Source organism: Musa acuminata, chromosome BXJ2-6 (assembly GCF_036884655.1).
Source record: "Musa acuminata AAA Group cultivar baxijiao chromosome BXJ2-6, Cavendish_Baxijiao_AAA, whole genome shotgun sequence".
NCBI classification, from domain to species: Eukaryota; Viridiplantae; Streptophyta; class Magnoliopsida; order Zingiberales; family Musaceae; genus Musa; species Musa acuminata.
This window is the reverse complement of record NC_088343.1, coordinates 39,713,864-39,739,775: the sequence shown is the minus strand read 5'-3', so window position 1 is coordinate 39,739,775 and position 25,912 is coordinate 39,713,864. Positions and strand designations below refer to the sequence as shown.

Genomic DNA, 25,912 nt, shown 5'->3' with positions numbered 1-25,912 from the left:
TTACCATCACAAGCAACTTCTAAAGGACTTCCAATCGTAAAGCAATGGGATAGGTGTTTGTTACATGCAGAGTCATACATCGATTTTTCCTCAGGTAGCATCCAAGATGAGAACACAGTATTGGAAGTTAGTAATACAAGAGTAGGCCAACAAATTTCAAAGAAAATGAAGCCATCCTTACAGCAAAGTGATGACCCAAAATAGATATACGTTGTGTTTCTATCTCTTCACACTGCCAAAGAACTTCGAGAGTCGGACTGGTCCACCATTCTCCTCGTGGTCACTGCTAGAGTGCTTGACCCTTGACCTATGCTTCCTTTTCTTCTTTGATCTCTTCGATCTTGATCTCTTTGGTTCCCTTTCACTGCCGTCATAATCATCATCACTGCTTGACGATTCAGATGATGAACCGGAGGAACTTGACTCGGAGGACCTTTTGTGCTATGGAATTTACATCCGAATGGAAGGATAGGTCAGGAGCTACTCGATGGCAATTATAATGCAGATCTTACACGGTGATAATAAAGAATGAAGGATATCCAAAACATGTGAGAAAATATGATGAGCAAGACGGCGATATGCTTCTCACTATTTCAACTACTAACAAAGCAATAAACCAGAAAGCACACACTAGGAGCTTATAATGAAAAATTCTTGATTTTATCAATGAGAAAATACTGTGGACATCAAAACAAAATTGCCCATAAATGTCCCTTTATAAGGAAAAGCAAAACAAATTTGGATTTTATACATTTATATATACAGAGCTTTGATAATTTCAACTATGCTTAAAACCTCGCACCTGTCTACAGGTCTCAATTTGTATATGAAGCTTCTACCAGTTATACAATCAATCTAATGCATGATTAAGTAATGAAACATTAATGGAGATATAGCAAGATTAAATGAAATATCTGACACAGTAGTTAATTAATAATAAATAGTGCCATCAAAGACTCCTTAGCTAATTACGGTCATCAAACTAAGACCCTACATATTGCATTTTCACAAAAAAGTTTGCACCTTGAGTAACTTCCATATATTCCTATTGTTCTTGATACACATATATAAATATCATTGTTTTCCAAAACTGAAACAAAATTTCTGAATGTTCTCTACTTAGATCATGTTTTCTACAAGTTATCAGAAGTTCGTACACATACACTTTGAATGATTTAAGTACCCAGAACAAGAAAAGAAACAAGCATCATCCGGGGCCTGGATGCACAATCTTAGCAACATCAATTTCAAGAGGAAATAAAAAATTATGTGAACATAGAAAGGTGAATTAGAATCAGAAGTACCTTCCTCTTCCTGCAACTTCGTTTCTTTGAATCTTTATCCTTCCTGTCTGAATCATGATGACAAGGCAATGATGATATTCCTTGAAAAATGTGCCAAGCAAAAAAAAAAGAAGAGAATAGCATGAACAAAGTCCACTTTGTTATTACCAGAGACAACGAAAAACACATACAGTCAGGACAATGAAGCCCCATACCATTGCAAAAACCACATTTCCTACCTTTTTTGCGATGTGACTTGCTAGCAGAGTGGCTTTTTCCAAGGGACAGCTTCCTGGCCCTTTCAGCGTCTAGCTGAGCTCTGTATTCTCTCATCATCCTATCCTTATCAGCCTCAAGCTCATCTCTTTTGAGTTCATCTTCCTAAAAACAAGAGCAACATATTGTCACCAGAATTACAAGAAGAAATACTGCCATGATATTGTTAAGAAATACTGTCATGATATTGTTAACAAGATTTTCATTGGGCATTCATGACACACTTAAGTAAGAAATTGAACTCAGAAAACCATATCAAAATCAAAGTTATTGTAAGACAGCAGATTTACTGATGATCATATTTATGTTGAAACTATTGCAGAATTAGTTCAACTAATATTACGTAAAAGTTTGAGCCATATTATGTTACATCTGGTTCTTAACCTATGCATTACTTTTTTTCATAGAATCCTAATCAACTTTTTTCACATCTCATTCATAGGTTACGATGTAGAAGATAGCATGGAAGGATCAAAATAAGGTTATATATAATTAATTTGACTGTCCTAAAAGAGTTAACGTATTAACAGGATTCAACAAAAGGTGAATTGATTCCTAAACTCTAAGATTCAATCAGCTAGCTTAAGAATACTGCACAGAACAAGATTTTAGATACCTCCGTATTCAGTATTTGTACATAGAAACACATATAGGGGTCACAACTTCAACTCCTTGGGAGATTGTAGAAGCATGAGGAGTAATCAACCATAGTTATAGCTAATGGACAATCAAACAAGAAACCAGCAAACAGAAAATTCAAACAAACTTATATTAAAGGTTGAGAACAAACACATTATCGAGAGAACTACCAGATGTGGAGCAGATTTCTACACAAAAGTTGCAAAAGGAGATATTCCAAGGAGGCCCTGGTTTAACCAGGGGACAGCTTTCACTGGGGTTTTCTAACACAAAGGGATTCTTATATGTAATAGGAGAAAGCTGAGATATCAATCCAGCTCAAAGGGAATTTTAGGGACTTTCCCGCTTTCTGCCGCTAACTTCTTAGCTTGAACTATAAATGTCTGTATCCTCCAGGGTGTACAAACATGCTGCTGCTTTTTTATTTCAATAGCAATATTAGTTTAATATAGTTCTTAGTCCCAATAGCTCATGGTTAAAGGAATTTCTCTTCCTCCAAGCAGAGAAGCCCTTCTCCAAAGTGTAAACAATCATGGAAAGAAATAATTTCTGTTTGGAGACACTTCATACATACACATTGTTAATGGAGTGGTTTTCCATCCAGGTGCTTCATACATCCATTCATAAATTGATCTCCTAGGTCAAATCAATGAAATAATATGAAAAACTTGAGTGACCATATCTACAATGTCAGACACCATCATTCTGCATGTGCTAATCCTCAACAGTAAAGAAGACGTCATAGATACTGTTTGCTAAATTCATAAAGTTAATTAAAAAACCTACAGAATCATTTGCAGCAAAAAATCTTATCAGATGATAGTCCAAAGAAGTTTACAAACAATGTAAAAACCGACCTAATCACAATGCATTTGGAGTTTCCTAGTGGTTATTTGTCATACAAAGTCTTGTATATGAGAATCAGGAAGTACAACAAGCAATTACTTTACATTTTAGTAGTCCTATCACCTATGATTGCCTAAAGTTGGAACCATCAATATGGTCCTTGATGTTCAATAGGGTCATGCACAATAATGAGTAATTTTCTGGTAAAATAGGCATTACAGCTCCTCATTGGACAAAAACCCAGAACCAGAATTCATCCATTCCAGTAGAATGATAAGAACTTGGAAAAAAATTGTAGCCATTGGAGAAATGGGACGAAAATTTCTCAAATAAACCAAACAAGTCGAATACAATGAGAAATATACTAAAAGAGCATATACAAAAAGTAAGATACTTCCATATTTTACGCTTGATAAGGAAAAAATAAAAAAATATAAAACAGAAATATCATTCTATGTTTGCAACAATATGTGAAAAAACAAGCTAGTTGTCATAAAGGATATAATGAATCCATTAAATAACAATGATAACATAGTGCAAGTCTAATTTGAAAACTAAAAAAAAATCTTCAAAAAAGTAATATAATGATATAAATCAAGTAATGAAAGAATGACTATACAAATTGCAACTAGACCCTGATATCCAAGAAAATAAGGTAATTCTTCAACAACGATAACAACAACAAAAACGTAAGTCCCAACTACTTGGGATCACCTACATGGAACTTTTGCCATTATTGGGATCTGTAAAATGTCAATTTTCATATTGTTGCAATTTTCATATTCTCTTATGATCTAGTTTTAAGATGATCTAGATCAAAAAGCTTTTATTTTAGTGATCCAAAATAAGTGCACATAAGTAAGCAACATATTAATGATAATCTACACAACATGAAGAACAAGTTCAGAAAAGAAAGAGTCAAAAATGTATCTTGCATTACTGCTTAAGGAAATGTAGTAGCCCTGTCGAGAATGTCTTACCTTCTGTTTCCTCTTAAATTCTTCCCATGTTATGGTGTGAGACGTTTTTAGGTTGGCCAAACGAGCAGCATGCCACTCTGGTGTATGAAATGAACCATCCGTCTGTGATGGTCCTCATTAGTAAATAATACAAGGTAAAAGCACCAAATAGAGACATGTTAATTCAAAGGATGTTACCAGATGAGAATTATTACTCAAATCAAAGGCAAATGATAATGTACTAAGATCTAAAAGAAATAAGAACCCTCAAGCCTACAAAGTAGGAGAAATTAAGAGATGTTGCTGATTACTGCAAATGACTGACAAAGCTATTATCCATGGAAGAGGCCAGTCATTCTACAGCATATACAATTTGTGTATTTACAAGAAAGTCACCTAATCACTCACAGGGAAGATCAAGGTCCACAAGCATGAAAAAATTTTAGAAGAATAAATTCAAAAGAATTTGCAAATATAAGGGAAAGCTTCAAGCCCTAAACTTTTTGTACTTTCAGAACTCGACCAACCATATATAAGACCTTCAATAGATGCAATTAACTATGACTAGGGGTCTTTCAAGTTCACCAAAAGTTTTTACCACTGAAATGCACTTCAGTGGCCTGAAGTCCTATGCTTAGTTCAGCAAAAGCCACATAATTACTAAACGTGATTTCCAAAACCCGTATACTCTATTCAAAGTGAAGTTGATGGGACAAATTGTGAACTAATAAGACCTTATGCAAACCGAAACATACTACTACCAAATACAGGGTACTAAGGTTTTTGATACAAAATACATGTAAGCCGTATGTTGCAAGCAAATAAAATGCATCAAACTCAAGAGAACACCTTTCTGATCTCCGCTTTACATCAATAGTTCAAATGTTCGGACCATAACAAATCAGTGCCACCTTAAACATATTTTTGCTTATATAACAACTATGAAAAGTAACTGAAATACCAAACAAATTATCGAACTAATAAAACTAGCCAAATTACAACTTTACAGCAGCAAAGATTCAGATAAAACAAAGAAGCTAGAAAATAGCAAATTGAGCATAATCCAGAAGGGCCAGAAAAAACAAATATCCATTTAACATTCAAATCAGGGTCGATTCCTACAACCAAAAGGGGGAGTCGCTCAACCGCAACATAAACATAAAAAATCCTCCAGCAAAATCTAAATTTTAAGCAGCGAAGGGTTTGGTATGAAAAGGTACAAACCATTCCGTCTTCGACCTCCTCCGGCCCTGCGGAAGACGACCCCAGCCTCGCCCTCTGCATCGCCTTGTAAGCCTGGTTTTTACCCATTAGGGACGGGAAACACGCCCGGATCGAAAGAAAATCCACTGAGAACGTCGAGGAAGCGAGCGAATCGGCTCGATCAGGAGGTACGAGTTATCGGAAGACACGACTGCCACTGGGAAATCCGCCTCCCTTTGGGTGAATCTCCACAAAACCTTCGCCCAGTCCAAGCGAAGGGTGTCGAGGGTCGCCCAACTCCACAAACGACCAACACAGAGCAAAAACGATGGTTAAGCCGAGAAGAGATATAGCAAAAGGTTTCTGAAGCAAGAAAATAAACCGGGTGGAGGTCAACTCTCTGTATCGTACGACACAGGAAACACCTCCTTTACCGCCACTCTCCACACGTCACGTCAGAATCGAGTTCCACGACGTCCAAATACTGGGTTCAAATATCTGTACCCTGCTTATCTCAATACAGGGGATCACGCAGAAGGGGGACTAGATCCAATTCAATTATTTTTATCGCACATATGCATATGATCGGACGGCTCATATCCGAAGATGGAATTCGGGCCCACGGACGTTACGTGGAGCCGACACATTTGAAGGCAGAGACGTGCGAGTTTGGATTTTGCTGCAATGTCTCTATGCGGGCATCCGTATGCTAAAAGTGTTGCAGTACAGTGAAAGATTATGTTTGAATCAAATAAAATTAAGCTTCCATTTTTCTATATTATTTTTACCACATACATACAGATTATTTCTTTTCGCTTTTTATTTTTATGTTTTCTTTTTCTTGTGGACATATTATGGAGAGCAACCATTTGCATCATCATCATCATCATCATTTGATCTATTTTCTCTAGCATTTCAACCATGCATGCCATATTTACTTGGAAGAATGCTGCAGACAGTGGATATCATGAACATGTTCGAGCTTTTATTCTGTTCCTCTTTTAACAGAGCTTCACATTCATATGCTGTGATTCCGATTACAGAAACCCTAGTAAACACCATCCTGGTACTCCGCTTCGCAGAACTCTCCTCCGAGATCATCACATGCCTCTCCGGGGAACACACTGCGAGCATGCACAATCCATTTAGTATCAGCATGTTTCAGCAGAAGAGCAAAATCTTAATGGTCGGCAAAGCACGGAAGATGGTACGTTTTGGGATCGTTGTACTCGAGGTAGTCTCTGTCGACGGCCTCCTCCGAAGCCGCCCTGGAGTCGGCGCTGCTCGCTGCCGCCGCGGCGAGTTTCACTTCAGGATACATCTTCGCGTTGCACGCCTCTCCACCAACTACATCACAAGCCTCCACCGGAAACACACTGCATGCAAGCACCGCTCGAAGCTATATAATTCTTGATGAAGAAAACGGAGTTTGTAAGCGAGGAGAGAGAGACTCACGAGGTGGAGGAGCTGTAATCGATGGTCGAGGACTCTGGTGCGGTGACGGCGACCACCCTGGACTTGTGGAAGGTCCTGCGTGGCTTGGATGACCTGGGCGCGATTGCCTTGGTGCTCCTGAGGGGCAATGAACCAGCGAAACACACAGCTGCTGCTGCCTGCATCTTAATTGGGAGGTGGTTTGCTTGCTATGCTTGGTGAGGGAGAGAAGACACAGCCATTTAACAGTACTAGGAGGAGGATGAGGATAAGGTTCCTTCACGATCCATTGGTGATGACTTCCCCAGTAGACGACAAGGTTAAGGCCCACCACCATGTAGATTTTTCTTCTTTCTTCTTCCATTGTAGCACCTCATTGGACCATTTGTTGCTGTTTTTATCTCAAGTAATTTGGATCATCTTCAGATATTTTTCTTCTTTGGATGAGAGATTCTTTGCCACATGTTGGCAACTGATGTTTTTGTTGGAAAGAGCTTGAGCAATCAATTTTCGATTGTCTCAGTCAGTACAGATTAGTATTTATAGATCCAAAGATTACTGAGATTAGTGTCAGACCGAGACATAAATCCTTGGAGATAACTCATATGGGAGTCGCTAAAGAACTACTGATTCCTCCAAGTAAATACTGCCATGTATCAGCAATAATCACATCTGCAATTCTCTGGTCATCTCCAGATAAGTTTATATCTTGTTAACTCAAACTTTCCTCCTGTTTGACATTTAGGTAGACAAAAGGCCATAAAACCAACAAAGCTTTGATGGATAACTGTGACACTGATTACCAGCTCAACCTGTTGTGGCTCTAAAAACATGTTTTGATATCTGAATCTTCCTGTTCTTGTTCTGGAAGATCAGTAGCTCTTTGACCAGCCACCGTATCGATGAGTTCATCGAACTTTCGAGAGTCATACTACAGGAGTTAGGAAGGATCAAATTTGTAATCTTCAGGTGAATAGTTCTTGAAACGTCGGCATCTTACAGCTAAAATGTTACTGACATGAAGAACAAAAGATCTCATGGAGTCGAGAGTAGCATTACCTCAGTATGATATGAAGGTGTCAGCAGTGTAATGTGTTTGTGACAATTGATGTAGCAATACTTGAACAAGTGTTTGATATCTCTGCTGCCTTTGATGCAGTAAAATTTCCACACCATTTTGGTAGATTCTCTGCAATGTCAGCAACAGATAAAAGGATAGGAACAAGAGGACTATGTGTTCCTCACTATAACATTTTTCTTACAAGAAGTGGCTATTATAGCAAGGGATAGATGAGTCTACTATCATTGACCTAAGCTTAAGTATTTTAACCAATAGATCTGACCCAATAAATTAAGTTAATGAGTCAATTATCTTATCTAATCATGTTATGGCACATGACATCAAACCTAATATAGTAATTGGTGTAGTGATGTTCGAATAACAAATAATTATTTACGGATGGGATTAGCTGCACATCAAGTCAGAAGACTTGAATATCCGTATAAGAATTAGATGGATCTCCTATTATTAATACAAATTTTAGTATTTTTGAATCAATAATTAATAAAATTAATAGTAATTATCCTTTGAAGCTGACTAATTGCTATAAGCTAATAGATGAGACATAATCCATGATTTATATTAACATAGGTTAAATATTTTTTTTCTAATGTAACCATTATCATCCATCTCATTCTCTATTAGGTTTTTCTTGGCTAGATGATTTTTTTTTGTGGATTGAAATATAAAAAAAATTATAAATTACATGCAAGAAAGATGCTTCTGGTTGCTAAAATTGCATATCCTAAATGATTCAGTGGAGCACACCAAATTCCACCCTGGGTAGGTCAGATTCCAACTGCCTTAACTGTCATCAATCATGCTTTAAGATTCCAAAAAGGCAGATTTCTGCTTACCTTCGATTTCCACCGCACGTGACCCGTGATATCTCTTTCTTGTCCACACAAAATTTCGACAGCGATAAAATGACCAAATTGCCCATGACAATCTCGTCCTACGCTGAGTCCATTACCGGTCATTTAGTGAAGGAAAGTGAGTAATATGGTGAATGCGTAATCCAATAAAACCCTATACCGCCTGTCTCTGGTCTCCGCTTCCGAGCTCCACCGTCGCGTCACCCTCGCTCGCTCGGCTTTGCCATGGCGGCCGCTCCCGCTCACCCCCCCGCTTCGATGTCGACGAAACCCTTCGCTCGGACCCACCGCGGGATAGGCTTGGGCCTGGGGCTGTCGAGGACCGCGGATCTCTCCAGGTTCGCGCTCGGATCGACGAGGCAGAAGCACCGGGCTCTGGAGATCCGCGCGTGCGGCGCCGATAAGCACAGCGGTGATGCTGTCGCTTCCGTGACCAATTCGCCGGCTACTAATCCTAGGAATAAGTAAAAGGCCCTCCTTTGTTGCGTTTACTGCTGTTAGTGTGTTAGTGTTTATGCGGATATTCAAAGCTGTCACCTTTCCTAAGTTTTGTCCGGTTTTTGTCATTATTGTCATTTTTTTTTTTGCATTTTCCAAGCATTCTAGGTGATTTATAGTCTTTACATGATGCTTGCACTTAATTTTTGAACTCTTGATGATCAGCGGAGAAATTGATGTTGCCTTTCTTCCCCATCGGGCCTATTGGCCTTGTCAGACATGTTACAGCGTGTCTGATCACTATATTTTTTAGAATTCTTGCACTTGAGAATGGATTTTATTGTACTAGTGTGGATTTTAGTTGGTTTGGTCTAAATGTTCAGGCATTTTTACAAAGAGGATGTTAGCGTTTTGCGTGTCTGATTTGATACTCTTGTAGCATTATTTTTTAAGATTGATGTATTAGAGCAACTTTGCCATTCTAATTCTGTAAATGAGTTGTTCTGACTTTCCACTTATTTGTAGAAGCGGTTGAAACTATTGATAAAATGCCATCTTGTATGAGTATAGGGTGAGACGACACACTATCTCTGTGTTCGTTGGAGATGAAAGTGGAATGATAAATCGCATTGCTGGGGTATTTGCTAGAAGAGGATACAATATTGAGTCCCTTGCAGTTGGTTTGAATAAGGACAAAGCATTGTTCACGATAGTTGTCTCTGGGACCAATAAAGTATTGCAACAGGTCATGGAGCAGCTTAATAAGCTTGTAAATGTTTTGAAGGTAAGTTTCTGTAGGACCAGTTATAATGCTTGATTTCATTTTGTTCAAATAAGTTTCTTGTCAGATGATTTTTTGATATTTGCCATGTACAACTCATGGACCAATACTTTCTTTTTCAAATTTGGTTTTATTTGTATGCTGCCAGATCTGTTGTTGGGGTAGATTATTTGAACAAGCCAATGATATTATTTCATATTTGGTGCATTACTAACTGAAGGCGGAAAGTGTTCTGAGCTATAATGTATTTGTTCATCCTCTCAGTTATTTATCAAAAAAGGGAAAAATGTTTTGATATATGACTTCTTGTAATTACTAGGGTGAACATCTGTCAAGGGGGCCCCTTTTTACCTGTCATTATCTTTGTTTGTGTTGGTATTTGACTTCATTCAATTGCTAGGTTGAAGATCTATCACGAGAGCCACAAGTTGAACGAGAATTGATGCTTATAAAACTCAATGTGGATCCAGATAAACGCCCAGAGGTATTCCACTATTAACTTTTGTTCATCTTTAATAGAAATTCTTCTGCTAAGAAACTTATAGGCTTAACTGTGGCATATATTGTAAGATGACATGACCTATAAGGTGCATAGCATATTCAGAAAGGAATGGGTGGAGGGAGAGGGTCTTGGTAAAAGCAATCCAACCACTATCTTGAGATTGCAAGAATTTGTACCTTATATATATATATATATATATATATATATATATATATATATATATATATATATATATATATATATATATATATATATATATATATATATATATCTTTTTGTTTGCTTTAAATTTTGGATCATTATTGCATTACTTTGGCTGAGGAATCAACCTAACTTCATTCTATAAAGTTTTGGAGCCTAGAAGTTACTTTACCAATGTGATCATTTTGGTGCTTTTTTTTAATCTAGTTACAAGTTCAATGAGGATATCAATTGCCATCTGGAGTTTGTGAAATCAGTTTTAATTGGTACCAAACTGTATAGTTTATTGTTTAGTTTCTTATATTTGTCACCTTCAATCTGCAGGTTATGGGTCTGGTTGATGTATTCAGAGCAAAAGTAGTTGACATTTCAGAACATTCACTAACCATTGAGGTCAAGAATTTTTAACCTTATTTTTATTTGACTGCATATAATATTGCTGTCTTTATGGGACTTCTATAATTACTTAAAGTCTTATCTGTGATTAATTTACAAGCATGCAGGTAACAGGAGATCCTGGGAAAATGGTTGCAGTTCAGAGAAATCTGAGCAAGTTTGGAATCAAAGAAATTGCTAGAACTGGCAAGGTCATCACTATATGGACTGGATGAATGGACCTCTCTCTCTACATATATACATATATTTGTCCATCAATCTCCTCTTTCAATTGTGCAGCAACAAATACTCTCCAATATTGGATTCTGAATATTTTATGCTGCAGATTGCATTGAGGCGTGAAAAGATGGGACAAACAGCTCCTTTCTGGAGGTTCTCTGCTGCTTCATATCCAGACCTTGAAGGCACAATTCCTTCAAATCCTCTGTTTACGTCCACAACAAATACAAGATTTAATGGCAACTTGGAGCAATCTTCTGGAGTACGTGACTGTGATTTTTTCACTTTTTAATCAAAAATAGATTATAGAAGGCAAATTCCTTGGTTTTTATCATTTTTTCATCTGAACTCTATCACGATTGACTATTTGGAAATAATGAACCCGACAAACAAGAAGCCTCCATTCCATAGGGAATGATATATTTTTGGAAATTCATTCATGACCCTGGAACTCTTTTAATCACTTGTAAATAAATTAAGCTAAAGAGATCGAATAAATGGGAAAAACTGGTCCACAGATTTTGAGTCTATACATAAAAGACAACTTTTTGAAATTTTACATAGGGTTTACAGTGGCCAGATAATTTCTTTGAATATCATGGGATAGACATTGACTAGTATTTTATAGTCCAATCTAAAGGGAAGTGGATACAGAATTGGAGTGTACACTTTCAGCCAGATACAATGATGTGTATGACCAAAGTTTAATGCATAATGACCACTTTTCAGTATTGTTGATTGCTTTCTCATTTGTGGGACTTATGTGTTAATGAAATGGGTAGTTGGTGTGAAGTTCAAGAATTGCATTCCGGATGTGTGGACCATCATGCAAATTGCCATCACAGCATGTTACATTACTAGCTTGATGACTCTATATCTTACATTACTACCTTGCCTATATCTTAAGCTGGAGTTAAAGACTTCTTTTTGTTTTACTCTATTTTTCTGTCAATTTTTTTGCCATTTTCTCCATGCTGCTGACAGCAAGCTGTGTGTCACATACCACTGGCATGGGGACTCTTCCATAGCATGTAAGATCCTCGGGGTACATATCTACATGACTACCATGATCAAAAGCAAATTTACAAGCGGATCTATCTACCACCATTTGAGCAATGGTGTCATCATCAAAATAGTTTCCATTAGCATGTGACGAACTATGGGGTAGAATAGAAGACAAGACTCCTGATGTATATCCTCCTCTAAATAATACTAGTTTTCTCAATGGAAAAGTTCTAGAGGAGGATAGGGAAGTGAACCTTGATGAAACTAGAAGAACAAATGCCATTGACTTATTATTTGCATATTTGAGTTTTTATGCTTCATGAGTCCCTTTAGAATTACCATTTGGCTTATAGAAAAGTGTTTATACATTTTCTGAAGATATCATAAGTTGACTGTCTACTAAAATTTGCTGGATCCAATGCTAGTTCTGGAGGTCCATAAACATGGACTTAAAATCTGTAACTGTTGATTCTTATTCACGACATGCCAAGAGTGTACATCTTGACACAAACTTTGTGATCTAGAAATTGTCTCTTGTACATGTAGATATCATCAAGTTTAAAATCTTGGTCAAATACCTATTCTGATAGTTCGTTGGATCATCAAAGTACTGGTATACCAAATGATATACTAATCTATGCAATCCAATTTCGTTAAAGAAAATAAGACAATTAAATATTGACTAGTTACAAGCTATATGGTCTACTACCGATTTTTTGTTGGACTAGTTTTAGAAATCTTGGATATTATAACTTATTAAGATTGCAAAAATTTCAAATTACAAAAGAAGAAAGGAACAAAATTGAAAATTTCTTTTGTTATTCTTCTTTTTCTATGTATTGAAATGTGTCTCCAATGTCCAATTTCTAGCAAGGTTCCAAATATGTGCATGCATGTGCACATATATGCAATTGTGCATAGGCGTAAAAATGTATATTACTATGTATAAGCCCTAAACCTAGCTGATATGCAGCATTCTAAATATCTTTCTAATATAGAGTATTGCTAATGACATCCTCCAGCAATTATCTTCATTTTTTTTTTAAATTGACAAAGCATCAACTATAATCTTTTCTAATGATTTATATGTTTTGCTTTACTCACAAAAATTGTGTGCTTTGTGGGTTTATTACCTCGGCATCTAACAACAGTTGCAATTAAAATTGCTAGAAAAGTATGTTTCAACAAGGATATTGCTCCATCTCTTGATATATGATCTGTGCAACTGGAGACACACTTTACATATTTGTACAAATGTGACATCAAATCACAATCAAATTTCTATCTTTTTCTATGTATATTCATTTTCTGGGCTACATTGCTTGCTTCTCATTTATTTATTATTTTTTCTATTGTTTTGGATTTCGTATAGGGAGACGTTTATCCAGTGGAACCATATGAAGGTTTTTTGGTAAATCAAGTTCTAGATGCACATTGGGGCATCCTCGATGATGAAGATGTGAGTGTCTCATCTTTTCTCCTAATCATTACAGCATGGACTTATGCTAATCTTCTAGGAAACTTATGAATAAGAAGAAATAATAGAGATGTATGCATAATTGTGTCATTGGATACAGGTTAATGGATTTCATGATTTTGATCACAAATGATTAAGTTATAGAATCACATAAATTTTATCATTAGCATCTGGCATACTTGAAGTTTTATATGCTGGCACAGGCTGCTTTCATGTGGCTACTGCTGCATCTATTTTGAGGTAGGAGTGTTCACAATCTTTTTCTGACAAGTATTCCAATGCCCACGATGTTGCATGACACATCTTTTGGGCAAGATACCTGCATGTTGTATTGTGTCCCTATGTTCCTGCCAGTTATCAAGTGGGTGTGTTCACTGATATTAGGCCAGGATGCAGCTGCATGGTGTCTCACATGACAAGTGGGTTGTGGAACCAATTCAGGCAGACACATTGTTGGCATGTGGCTTAACACTCCTTACTTTGTACTTTGTCATGATCTGATTATTATGGTGTTGTATCATAATTCACCAAATTTTTATTTAGATTTTTTTCTCTTTTGTCATTTAGAAGGTTGAAATTCCATTGATTCAGTGGAAAAGGTGACTGAGAATTAGAACTATTGATAAATTAGTTCATCAATTTATCAGAATTTTGCAAATATTTTTACTTATTTCTCATAAAAAGAAATTCAGTAGCTGGACCACCTTGGAGAAGTTATATTGCATGTATATCAGTTTGTTTTATTATGTCTATTTTTGTGGATCTCTAGGTTTCTGGAAACCACTCAAAATTTTGCATTCTAACAATGAGTCTGATTAATCATGATAGCAACAATTAGAGTTTTGTTGGTGGCTTGTCAACTCCTTATAAAAGCAAAACACCCTTTTTTTGTTGATATTCTCCACAGGATTATCATTATAAATTTCTTCCCTTATTTATTCCAGTGTTGCCCTTTTTTCTTGTCAATTTTCACTCTTGGATATGTGTGATTTTGATGCTTGATCATGGTAACTGACTAGCATCATTCTTATGGTTATTTTGGGATGCTTATTTGCAGAATCTTGGTCTCTAGTTGTTTCAATTGCAGTTTGCAGATTCTAACTATTAATGATTTGTCTTGAGCCAGCCAAGCGGTCTCTGTTCACATACTTTATCCATCCTTGTAAATGATTTTCCTGGTGTTCTTAACTTGGTAACTGGGGTGTTTGCTCGCAGAGGCTACAATATTCAGGTTTCTTCTGTTCAAATCTTCATTTTTTTTGTCAGTAAAAGAAGTTGGTTCATTTGCTTAATAGTTCCTTGGTTCCACAGAGTCTTGCTGTTGGCCCAGCTGAAAAGGAAGGCATTTCTCGTATCACTACTGTTGTTCCTGGAACTGATGGATCTATTGGCAAGTTAGTACAGCAGCTTTACAAGCTTATTGATGTTCATGAGGTATATTGCATAAACATATTCATATAATTGATATGTTTGGACCAATTACATATCTAAAAGCAAGTCATACGGATTTCTCAGGTTCAAGATATAACTCATTTGCCTTTTGCTGAAAGAGAACTAATGCTTATAAAGGTTGCTGTAAACACTACTGCTAGGAGGGACATCCTAGATATAGCTGACATTTTCAGAGCCAAAGCTGTAGATGTTTCTGATCATACAGTTACACTTCAGGTAAGGTTTCAGATACATTTCTGTAGGTTGACAGAATTGTCCAATTCTGATGATGACTTTTAATATTAATTGCTTATTCTTATTAAGATGTGTATTTTTAGGGGTAAGATGATTCTTGTATATGTCAACTTTGAGAAGATTCAATAAAAATATACCACTCTCAACTCGGTGGTAGACTATCAATTTAAATCCTTCATGTCTCTGTTTATGATGGTATTCTTGTGCAAAACACTGATATCATCTCAACGAGTCCCAATCAGCGGTTGTTTTGAAGCCCGATTCACTGCTCTCTTGAGTTTTTGAGTTATTGTAGGTGACCTAGTAGGTTTCATGTGTAATGCACTGTTTGCTCAGTTTTATTAGTAGTTTCAAAATCATATTTGCTTGACCTTTGTAAATAACTAATAGTTTCCTGAACTTTGTTTTGGTTTATTATACCATGAAATCAGGATGTTTGCAGCTTGGTTACAAATCTCATCCAGTTTTGTTAGTGGTCTGGGGTAGGGTCCAATATGGTAATCGTACTGACTATTGAGTCTACTGACCCATACAGAGTGTTGATATGGGTCACTAGATGTCAACATTGGACTGGTGGTTCTAAATGCATCCCCCTCCAAGCCCTGTTTTAATGTATGTTGATCTCAATAATAACTCAAGATATGTGTTTAAGACCTACTATGATTATTATAATTATTATTTTACCTATTTTTACCCATACATAATATATAAGTTGAAAACCTTTAAATGCATGAGTTATATGTGATATAAGCCATACCTTATTACTAGTCATCCCTACTACCAACAAAACAAATGCTATACTGCCTTGGGAGGTGGGTCTAGGTCCACAAAGTCACATGGTTGAAAATCAGTATTATAATTTTGTAGAACCAATGAATGGTACTGCTCTCACAACATTTGATATTGATAGATTGTGTGCCACCATCAATTAAACTAGTAATAGTCATGGCATCTTATCGTTAATTTTGGTTCTGATGTTACCACTATGTCGGTATGTTGAAGCAAGTAAAGCTGTTTGGTTGCTAATACGGAACTAGTTTTGTGTATTATGACCATTAACTGATGGCCTGTAGAACTGCTACAACATATCATGTCTATGAAATTCATATTGGCAGGAAGACATGATTTGGAGGGACTTCTGTCTGACATGAACTCGAGTGCTTCTCTTTGTCTGTGACTTTGCCCTCATAAGTTTTTATGGTGGATCTAGCTTCATGAGCTGTCTTAGTGTAAATTCTTACTCTGTGCTGCAAGGACATGATTTATGTTCATCATCATCATTATTGTCCATATCGTTTTCATTGTTCATGGAGTTTGGCATTAGAGGGAGAAAAATCTTGTCATCCTTCTCAAACTCTTGCTCATCAACGGTTACTAATGATTCATCTGATTGTAATGAGCTGCTCTTGGCCTTAACACACTACAAGGATGACCAAGACTGACTTTCTGTTGCATGACCTATAGAGTATATAGTACTGCCCCTGACCATGTCCTAACATTTGATTCTTTGATATAGTATTTTTATCCTCTGATCAAGCCACATCGTCCTATCAGTCTTCCTTGATTTGTTCAGAAATAAACTTTGATAAATTTGATAAACCTGTTTCATCAAGCTATGGATCAGCCTGGTTTTCAGCTATAGTCAAATGGATCAGCATCAACCTCCTCGCTTACTTTCGATAATAATTATAACAACAATAATAAGAACAAAGCCATAGTGTCCCAAAGGACTCAAACTATGTGGGTCAACTACTTGGATCTTTTGCCGCCATTGAACTGCATAGAAAATCATATTTTTAGTTAAGTTAAGAATATTTAAATCTTTATTTGTAGTTTTCAGAAAATTCCTTTTAGGACTTTTTCTCTCTCCTTGGACCACTAATTTCACACAATATCTATAGTACATGTTCATATCATCTATAGGTCCCTTCTCGCTTTCTTTGCCCTTAATTATGTAATGCTCGTACAAAACAGTGTTATAATGCATGTACAACAACTTCTTCAAACATCCAGACAGAAAGATTGTTGTGAACTTTGTGAGAAAGTGGTTCAGCTTCATGCATATTGCTGAATGATACAGTCTGTAAGAGATACTGTACAGTGATTTTCTTTAGGTGAGGTGCTTATCCTCCATACTGCATGATGAGAAAATGGACCGGTTTCACTTGAAACTACAGTATGATGTGGTCTGCAAGAGAACCCATGCAGTAATTTATTTCAAGTGTGGTGCATATCCTCCAACTTGTAGTTACCGCTCAGCTGCAAACTTATTATTAATACGTTTAATTTAAATATTAATTGATTGTTTTAATTTGTTTTCCTATTGATGGTTTCACATTCCTTAATGTTCATGAATTCATTTCTTGTTTAGCTGATTAATGTTCTTTTGTCCTTGATAAATCAATCTTGAATCTCAACTTTTTACCCTACTTCAAAAAAAGAAAAGAAAAAGTTTTCATACCTTTGTTCTAAGAAAATAAATGTTATCTCTTGTGGAAAAATATGCAGAAAGAACTAGTGCAGAGTTACTGCTAAAGGTATTTCTAGCTAAAATGTGGAACAACTAACAAGGTTAAAGGAGAAGTGATTTGTCTTGGGATCTCTCTATGGATAATGGAAGTCGACTGTCAACTCTTCTACCTAAATGCTATTAAAAGCTCACATATGTTTCAATCACATAGGGTTATCCATGTTATGCAGGAGCTTTTTTATGAACCTTTTATCTGTATAGTGCTTCTGAAATCTTGTTTATTCAAGCTATTGGAAACTCCTAACTATTAAAGAACCTTCTGAAAATAAGGAACAGAAAGTTTGTCATTCAGCACATTGATCACAATGTCAGTCTTCATTTGTCCCAGAATTCTGCTATTTACTTTTACCATGTCATTTTACTAATTTCAAAATGGATACCATGTTGTGGAATTTGAAATGGTTTCCCTGTACTCTTAACAAGGTTGTCCAACTCTTGGAGTTTATTTCTTGTGGACGCCAATGCTTTTTTCCTTTGTTTGCTTATACTATGCTGAGTGTTCTGCAAATTGATCTGACAATATCTGCATTCAGCTTACGGGAGATTTGGACAAGATGGTTGCACTGCAAAGGTTATTGGAGCCATATGGCATCTGTGAGGTTTGTTTCTAATCATTATCGTAGGATCAAGAGTTTCTGCTATCTTGGTTTGGAGCCTTTAACCTGACTTATTTAGTCTTATGAACATTTCACTATCACCTTATATAAAGCACAGAGATAATACTTTCACAAACATTGCAGGGAAGCTTGTCATGGCAACCTTGATGTTTCCAGATGTTTTTTCCTTGACAAATACTTGCTGTCATTTTTTTTTTGTCAGCTGCTTGATGTTGTATGACCTACAAGTGAAAAATTATTAGTGAGCAAAGTCTAAGTCATGATGCTTTGGATCAACTGAACAAATTAATGCACATCGATTAGGACAAGTATTGGGGCTAATGTTAGTAATGTCCAGCAAATAGATTGCAAGATAAATCTGCTCAGCATGTAATGCCAGGCTTTATAGCATCTGTTAGCTTGATGTAGATTGAGCACAATGTTCCCAGTGTAACATTGTGTTGGTCTCAAGACCTTGGTCTTCCTACGGAACTGCCCTGGACAAATAGCAAAGTGACAGTGTTCAGGTGATGATCCATAGGATTCCAAATATCTCAGTAGTGGCTAGCTTGACAGTCTCTCTCTCTCTCTCTCTCTCTCTCTCTCTCTCTCTCTTCATGACACAGTTGGCCAATGTCCTTACAGCACTAAAGAAATCACTTGTAGCAAGGCCTGGAAGTCACATGCCTAAGTCACTGACTCATGGCCAATCCAACATGTTCTAGATTCATCTATTGCGGTCTTCTTTCATGCCTAGTTTACTCCTTTTCTTCTGTCTGAATGCATCCAACTAAATGTTGGGATTTCCCCTAGCTTTTGGTGTAACCCACACCTGTATATTCTTCCTTCTATTGTAGATCTTCTCTACGGCCTTGATCACCTTTTCTTGTATTATACAATTAGCCTCAGGAGAAGTACTGTATGTTGCACCATCAATAGTGAGGTTTCTCACTTTTCTTAAATTTCCTAAATCTTTGATATTAAGAGGAATCTAGAGTTTCTGTTAATAATCTTGTGGTGTTTCAAGTCCTCGAGCCATCTGGATTTCTATATAATCATCTTTCACACTCTGAAGGTGCCTTTGGATACTATTAAGAACCTATTTGGTGCTCCATTTCCATGGTTCTAGCAGAGCCACCATATGGAAATCCCTTTTATCTATGGAACATCGGATGTACTGCACTCTGAATTTTAAAGTAGTTATCGGTACTTGGAAATTGTAGTTTCTTAACAAGAACACCTAATCATTCTATACACAAGCATCTTGATGTGAAAAATGTCTCAAATCTCTGCAGGTGGCACGAACTGGGCGAGTTGCTTTGGTTAGAGAGTCGGGGGTGGACTCAAAGTACCTACGCGGTTACTCCCTTCCATTGTAATTCGATATGGCAAAAAATCCCTAGGAATAGAACTCGCATCTGCAGATGCTTCGCGGCGTTTTGTTTGCTTTTACTAGTTTCTACAAAAATTTTGAATTAGTGCAGAACAAACATGTATCAGTTATTCCATGTTTTATCACAAATTGTTGTGATTAGCTCCTATAGATGTAATCTATCATAAAATTATCTTGTTCTCCACCTTAGTTGACATTGATGAATGAGAGTTAAATGGACTTTTTTTCGTTGCACTCTCTCTTTCTGCCTCTTTGTCATGAATTCATATTGAGATTTAAACGCAGATTTAAACGCAAATTTAAACAAGGATCATTCCAAAGTTCATCTTTTGCTTTGCTCATTCATAAATTATTTTCACATTTCATGAACAAGTAAAAAAGAAAAGAAGATTCTCACAGAAACTGAAAGGTGTAGCAGCTGTGGTTTTTCTAAGCAATATGTTAGAGTTGAAATCTATTAACTATGTTTCCTGCCCAGAGTTCCAAGTTCAGATGCATGATGTTTGTTTCATAAACACTTGATATCCAATAAACCAATGAATAGATAAACAAACTATAAGAGACACTTGGTTACTTGAACATGCTAGCAAGTGCTACACATATGGTCTCGATTTGGAGAAGTGAGGTTCCAATCGATAATTTCTTACCTTAAAAAGGGTTTAGGAAGGTTATTCTCATAACTTGAATCTTACCTATCCAGATCGCAATGGAGGTATCTCTGTCATTGATCCAAGGCTAATCTTCTACTAGGGTGCTCTTTGCACTCCATCTAGTCGATAGTCGTCTTTTTCGCTTCTCTCTCTAAAGCTGCGCAATGGAGCTCAGATTCAAGCTGTGACTTGTAGTCCGGACATCGAAGAGCGTCCTGAAACCTGGATGCTAACTGTTACGGTAAGTAACTTTTTTAGCCGTGGCCTCGGGGCCGTCGCGGCTTGGTTCGGGTCCGGATGACGGGATCTTTCTGGGGGCGCTCCTCGGGGTCTCCCAGCAGCCGAGCTCGGTGGTTCGGGTCGGGAGGTCGGGTCGTCCTGGTCGGGAGGAAGCTCCGCCACAGCGCAAGGAAGAGGCGACACCGTCTCGCACCTGCACACAGGTCGGGTCGGGGTGCTCGACCCGACCCCTCCGACGATCAAGTTAGAGAAAGATGCGGAGGGGGTTTAGGAGGAGGAGAAACCTCCGTCTGTTGAGTGTGTGATCCCCTCTTTTGCTTAGGGCTCGGGGGTTTTTATAGAGGAGGTTTAATGTTACCTGATGTAGCTGTCTGCAGGGCAGGACTGTACCTTTGGTTGCGTGGGAGGCCGAGCTGCTGCAGGGTATGGCGAGCCTCGGGCAGTGCGTTGGTCAGGGGGATGACGTGTCACATTGCCATTTTTTGCCATATCATATGCCCCCCCGAAAGGAGCTATGCGTCGGTTCTTGCATGCAGGGAGTCCGATGCATGGCTTCTTACTTTAGGTAGGTTGTTCATGCGGATCCGAGGGGCATGACGCAGAAGGGCCGGTCGCGCGAGCGCGTCTCGAGGAGCATGAGGCCGTGGTGCGTAATTTAGTCAGGAAGCCGAGCAGGGTAAGACTCGGGGCCGATGGAGCCGATGAGGGCTGAGAAGCACAACGCAGGCGGGGTGACCGCGCAGGCGTGATCTCGGGAGGCATAGAGCCGAGGGCCGAGGAGCACAACGCAGGCGGGGTGACCGCGCAGGTGTGATCTCGGGAGGCGTAGAGCCGAGGGCCGAGGAGCACAACGCAGGCGGGGCAACCGCGCAGGTGTGGTCTCGGGATGGCGTAGAAGGGCCGAGGAGCACAACGCAGGCGGGCAGGCCGCGCAGGCGTGGTCTCGGGCGGCGTAAAGCCGAAGAGCCGACGAGCACGACGCAGGCGGGCAGGCCGAGCAGGCGTGAAGCCGAAGAGCCGAGGAGCACGACGCAGGCGGGCAGGCCGCGCTGGCGTGGTCTCGGGTGGCGTAAAGTCGAAGAGCCGAGGAGCACGACGCAGGCGGGCAGGCCGCGCAGGCGTGGTCTCGGGTGGCGTAAAGCCGAGGAGCACGACGCAGGCGGGCTGGCCGCGCAGGCGTGGTCTCGGTGGCGTAAAGCCGAAGAGCCGAGGAGCACGACGCAGGCGGGCTGGCCGCGCGGGCGTGGTCTCGGGGGGCGTAAAGCCGAAGAGCCGAGGAGCACGACGCAAGCGGGTGAACCGCGCAGGTGTGTCCCGAGAGCCGGAGGTCGGGGAACACGACGCGGGCGGGTGAACCGCTCAGGTGTGTCCCGAGAGCTGAAGGTCGGGGAACACGACGCGGGCGGGTGAACCGCTCAGGTGTGTCCCGAGAGCTGAAGGTCGGGGAGCACGACGCAGGCGGGTGAACCGCGCAGGTGTGTCCCGAGAGCTAGGTCGGGGAACACGACGCGGGCGGGTGAACCGCTCAGGTGTGTCCCGAGAGCTGAAGGTCGGGGAGCACGACGCAGGCGGGTGAACCGCGCAGGTGTGTCCCGAGAGCTGAAGGTCGGGGAGCACGACGCGGGCGGGTGAACCGCTCAGGTGTGTCCCGGGGATGATGGAGGCGAGGAGCACGACGCAGGCGGGTGAACCGCGCAGGTGTGTCCCGAGAGCCGGAGGTCGGGGAACACGACGTGGGCGGGTGAACCGCTCAGGTGTGTCCCGAGAGCTGAAGGTCGGGGAACACGACGCGGGCGGGTGAACCGCTCAGGTGTGTCCCGAGAGCTGAAGGTCGGGGAGCACGACGCAGGCGGGTGAACCGCGCAGGTGTGTCCCGAGAGCTAGGTCGGGGAACACGACGCGGGCGGGTGAACCGCTCAGGTGTGTCCCGAGAGCTGAAGGTCGGGGAGCACGACGCAGGCGGGTGAACCGCGCAGGTGTGTCCCGAGAGCTGAAGGTCGGGGAGCACGACGCAGGCGGGTGGACCGCGCAGGTGTGTCCCGAGAGCTAGGTCGGGGAACACGACGCGGGCGGGTGAACCGCTCAGGTGTGTCCCGGGGATGATGGAGGCGAGGAGCACGACGCAGGCGGGCAGGCCGCGCAGGTGTGGTCTCGGTCATCATGCTGCCGAGGAGCACGACGCAGGCGGGCAGGTCGCGCTGGCGAGGTCTCGGGTGGCGTAAATCCGAAGAGCCAAGGAGCACGACGCAGGCGGGCAGGTCGCGCTGGCGTGGTCTCGGGTTGGTACGGAGCCAAAGGGGGTGTCCTCGAGCATTAAGCGACCGAGGAGGCCTCGGGCATTATGCGACCGAGGTGGCCTCGGGCATTATGCGACCGAGGTGGCGGCCTCGGGCATTACGCGACCGAGGTGGTGGACTCGGCAAGCATGGAGCCGAGGCACTCGGCGCAGGCAGGCTGCGGCCGAGGGACGTAACCTAGGTGGGCAAGGCGATGGATATGGTCGAGGAGTTCGGCGCGGGCAGGCTGGCCGCACAGACGTATCTCGGGGTTTATGGAGCCGAGGGGCATGACGCAGGCGTACTGGCGGCACTGGTCTGTCTCGGGAACATGGAGCCAAGGAGCACGACGCAGGCGGTCTGGTCGCGCAGGTGTGTCTCGGGGATGATGGAGGCGAGGAGCACGACGCAGGCGGGCAGGCCGCGCAGGTGTGGTCTCGGTCATCATGCTGCCGAGGAGCACGACGCAGGCGAGCAGACCGCGCAGGCGCGATCGCGAGGGCCATGCGGCCGAGTAGCACGATCAGGCGGGCAGGACGCGAGGACGTGGCCTCGGGCACCACGCGGCCGAGGAACACGACAGGCGGTCGGGCCGCGCCGAGGTGGGTCTCGGCAGAGATTGGCCGAGGTGCTCGGTGCAGGCAGGCTGCGACCGAGGGACGTGAACCAGGTGGGTAGGGCCATGGAGTTCGGCGCGGGCAGGCTGGCCGTGCAGACGTGTCTCGGGGTTTATGGAGCCGAGGGGCACGACGCGGGCGTACTGGCGGCACTGGTCTGTCTCGGGAACATGGGGCCAAGGAGCACGACGCAGGCGGGGTGACCGCGCAGGCGTGGTCGCGAGGGTCATGCGACCAAGTAGCACGATCAGGCGGGCAGGACGCGAGGACGTGGCCTCGGGCACCACGCGGCCGAGGAACACGACAGGCGGTCGGGCCGCGCCGAGGTGGATCTCGGAAGTGATTGGCCTAGGTGCTCGGTGTGGGCGGATAGACCGCGCATGGGGCCGAGGCAGCGCGCAGCACGTTGGCTGTGCATGTGGCCGAGTGGCCGAGGCAGCGAGGTTGCGTGCTGGCTACGCACGAGGCCGAGTGGACGAGGCAGTGAGGCAGCTGCGTATGTGGCCGAGTGGCCGAGGCAGCGATGCTGCTTGCCGGCTGCTCATGTGGCCGAGTGGACGAGGCAGCGAGGCAGCGTGTCGGCTGCGCATGTGGCCGAGTGGCCGAGGCAGCGAGGCAGCAAGGCAGCGTGTTTGCTGCGCATGAGGCCGAGTGGCCGAGGCAGCGATGCTGCTTGCTGGCTGCGCACGAGGCCGAGTGGCCGAGGCAGTGAGGCAGCTGCGCATGTGGCCGAGTGGCCGAGGCAGCGTGTTGGCTGCGCATGGGGCCGAGGTAGCGAGGCAGCGCGTTGGCTGCGCATGAGGCCGAGTGGCCGAGGCAGCGATGCTGCTTGCTGGCTGCGCACGAGGCCGAGTGGCTGAGGCAGCGATGCTGCTCGCTGGCTGCGCACGAGGCCGAGTGGCTGAGGCAGCGATGCTGCTCGCCGGCTGCGCACGAGGCCGAGTGGCTGAGGCAGTGAGGCAGCTGCGTATGTGGCCGAGTGGCCGAGGCTGCGATGCTGCTTGCCGGCTGCGCATGTGGCCGAGTGGCCGAGGCAGTGAGGCAGCTGCGTATGTGGCCGAGTGGCCGAGGCTGCGATGCTGCTTGCCGGCTGCGCATGTGGCCGAGTGGCCGAGGCAGCGAGGCGGCGTGTTGGCTGCGCATGCGGCCGAGTGGCCGAGGCAGCGAGGCAGCAAGGCGGCGTGTTTGCATGAGGCCGCTCGCTGGCTGCGAACGAGGCCGAGGGGCCGAGGCAGCGTGCTGGCTGCGCATGAGGCTGAGGCAGCGAGGCTGCGTGCTGGCTGCGCACGAGGCCGAGTGGCCGAGGCAGCGTGCTGGCTGCGCATGAGGTCGAGGCAGCGAGGCTGCGTGCTGGCTGCGCACGAGGCCGAGTGGCCGAGGCAGCGTGCTGGCTGCGCATGAGGCCGAGGGGCCAAGGTGGCGAGGCAGCGTGGCAGCAAGGCTACGTGCTGGCCGCGCATGGGCCAAGTCTCTCGAGCGACGCCATATCTCTCCTCATGCATGCCGCGGCCGAGGAGCTACTTGCACATGCATAGAGGAAGTCTCGGGCAAGCCGTGGCCGTGGAGCTCTCGGGCATACCATGGCCGAGGAGCTACTTAGGCCGCGTAGAGGAAGTCTCGGGTAAGCCGTGGCCGAGGAGGTCTCGGGTAGGCTGTGGCCGAGGAGGTCTCGGGCACGCTATGGCCGAGGAGGTCTCGGGTAAGCCGTGGCCGAGGAGGTCTCGGGCACGCTATGGCCGAGGAGGTCTCGGGTAAGCTGTGGCCGAGGTCTCGGGTAGGCTGTGGCCGAGGTGTTCGGCGCGGTCGGGCTGGCCGCGCGCGGTTATGCCGCGCGCGCGGGACGCGGGCGGTTTTGCCGCACGTGAGGCGCGCGGGTGGTTTGGCCGCGCGTGAGGCGCGCGGGTTGGCCGCGCGCGGGTGGTTTGGCCGCGCGTGAGGCGCGCGGGTTGGCCGCGCGTGTGGGACCGAGGGGCCCAGGCGCGCGGGCTGGTCGCGCGCGTGGGACCGAGGGGGGTTTGGCCGGTGCGTGAGGCGCGCGGGTTGGCCGCGCGCGTGGGACCGAGGGGTCGAGGCGCTTGTGGCCGAGCCACGCGCGTGGCCGAGGAGCCGAGACGCGCGGGCTGGTCGCGCGCGAGGGACCGAGGGGCCGAGGCGCGCGTGGGGCCGAGTGGCCGAGACGCTCGGCGCTGTCGGGCTGGCCGCGCGCATGGGAGGCGGTTTGGCCGCGCGCGTGGGACGCGGGCGGTTTGGCCGCGCGTGAGGCGCGCGGGTTAGCCGCGCACGTGGGGCCGAGTGGCCGAGACGCTCGGCGCGGTCGGGCTGGCCGCGCT

At 43.3% G+C, this 25,912-nt stretch overlaps 3 protein-coding genes across 5 annotated transcripts; 1 reads left to right on the top strand and 2 right to left on the bottom strand.

Annotated features, from left to right (window-relative positions):
* On the bottom strand, positions 1-5,631 carry LOC135581113 (uncharacterized). 3 transcript variants are annotated; one of them, XM_065114220.1, is made up of 5 exons: positions 5,228-5,609; positions 4,025-4,126; positions 1,523-1,664; positions 1,305-1,384; positions 1-441 (listed from the first exon to the last, which is right to left on the bottom strand). In XM_065114220.1, exons 1-5 carry the CDS (start codon positions 5,312-5,314, stop codon positions 220-222), a joined length of 633 nt encoding a protein of 210 aa, XP_064970292.1. In that variant the 5' UTR covers positions 5,315-5,609; the 3' UTR covers positions 1-219. The 3 variants fall into 3 exon arrangements, with proteins under 3 accessions (XP_064970292.1, XP_064970293.1, XP_064970295.1); XM_065114221.1 differs by having other exon boundaries at positions 1,305-1,351; positions 5,228-5,608; XM_065114223.1 differs by lacking the exon at positions 4,025-4,126 and having other exon boundaries at positions 5,228-5,631.
* Positions 5,632-6,169: 538 nt separating this feature from the next.
* On the bottom strand, positions 6,170-6,872 carry LOC135615562 (light-regulated protein, chloroplastic-like). Its single transcript, XM_065114224.1, has 3 exons — positions 6,662-6,872; positions 6,418-6,582; positions 6,170-6,330 (listed from the first exon to the last, which is right to left on the bottom strand). The coding sequence occupies exons 1-3, from the start codon at positions 6,823-6,825 to the stop codon at positions 6,255-6,257; spliced, it is 405 nt and encodes a 134-aa protein (XP_064970296.1). The 5' UTR covers positions 6,826-6,872; the 3' UTR covers positions 6,170-6,254.
* Positions 6,873-8,724: 1,852 nt separating this feature from the next.
* LOC135615561 (acetolactate synthase small subunit 1, chloroplastic-like) lies at positions 8,725-20,033 on the top strand. The gene is made up of 12 exons (XM_065114219.1): positions 8,725-9,039; positions 9,584-9,797; positions 10,195-10,278; positions 10,822-10,890; positions 11,001-11,084; positions 11,219-11,374; positions 13,490-13,576; positions 14,721-14,825; positions 14,906-15,028; positions 15,110-15,262; positions 18,344-18,409; positions 19,702-20,033. Exons 1-12 carry the CDS (start codon positions 8,801-8,803, stop codon positions 19,783-19,785), a joined length of 1,464 nt encoding a protein of 487 aa, XP_064970291.1. The 5' UTR covers positions 8,725-8,800; the 3' UTR covers positions 19,786-20,033.
* The last annotated feature ends 5,879 nt before the right edge of the window (positions 20,034-25,912 follow it).

Excerpts from the sequence above, each read along its gene's own strand:
- LOC135615561 (XM_065114219.1), top strand. The coding sequence starts at position 8,801 with ATGGCGGCCGCTCCCGCTCACCCCCCCGCTTCGATGTCGACGAAACCC. Across the intron at positions 10,279-10,821 it reads ATCCAGATAAACGCCCAGAG|GTTATGGGTCTGGTTGATGT; the intron begins GTATTCCACTAT and ends TTCAATCTGCAG. Across the intron at positions 15,263-18,343 it reads ATCATACAGTTACACTTCAG|CTTACGGGAGATTTGGACAA; the intron begins GTAAGGTTTCAG and ends ATCTGCATTCAG.
- LOC135615562 (XM_065114224.1), bottom strand. The coding sequence starts at position 6,825 with ATGCAGGCAGCAGCAGCTGTGTGTTTCGCTGGTTCATTGCCCCTCAGG. Across the intron at positions 6,583-6,661 it reads GATTACAGCTCCTCCACCTC|TGTGTTTCCGGTGGAGGCTT; the intron begins GTGAGTCTCTCT and ends GCTTGCATGCAG. Across the intron at positions 6,331-6,417 it reads GAGTACAACGATCCCAAAAC|TGTGTTCCCCGGAGAGGCAT; the intron begins GTACCATCTTCC and ends GCATGCTCGCAG.
- LOC135581113 (XM_065114220.1), bottom strand. The coding sequence starts at position 5,314 with ATGGGTAAAAACCAGGCTTACAAGGCGATGCAGAGGGCGAGGCTGGGG. Across the intron at positions 1,665-4,024 it reads AATTTAAGAGGAAACAGAAG|GAAGATGAACTCAAAAGAGA; the intron begins GTAAGACATTCT and ends TCTTGTTTTTAG. Across the intron at positions 442-1,304 it reads GAAGTTGCAGGAAGAGGAAG|CACAAAAGGTCCTCCGAGTC; the intron begins GTACTTCTGATT and ends TAAATTCCATAG.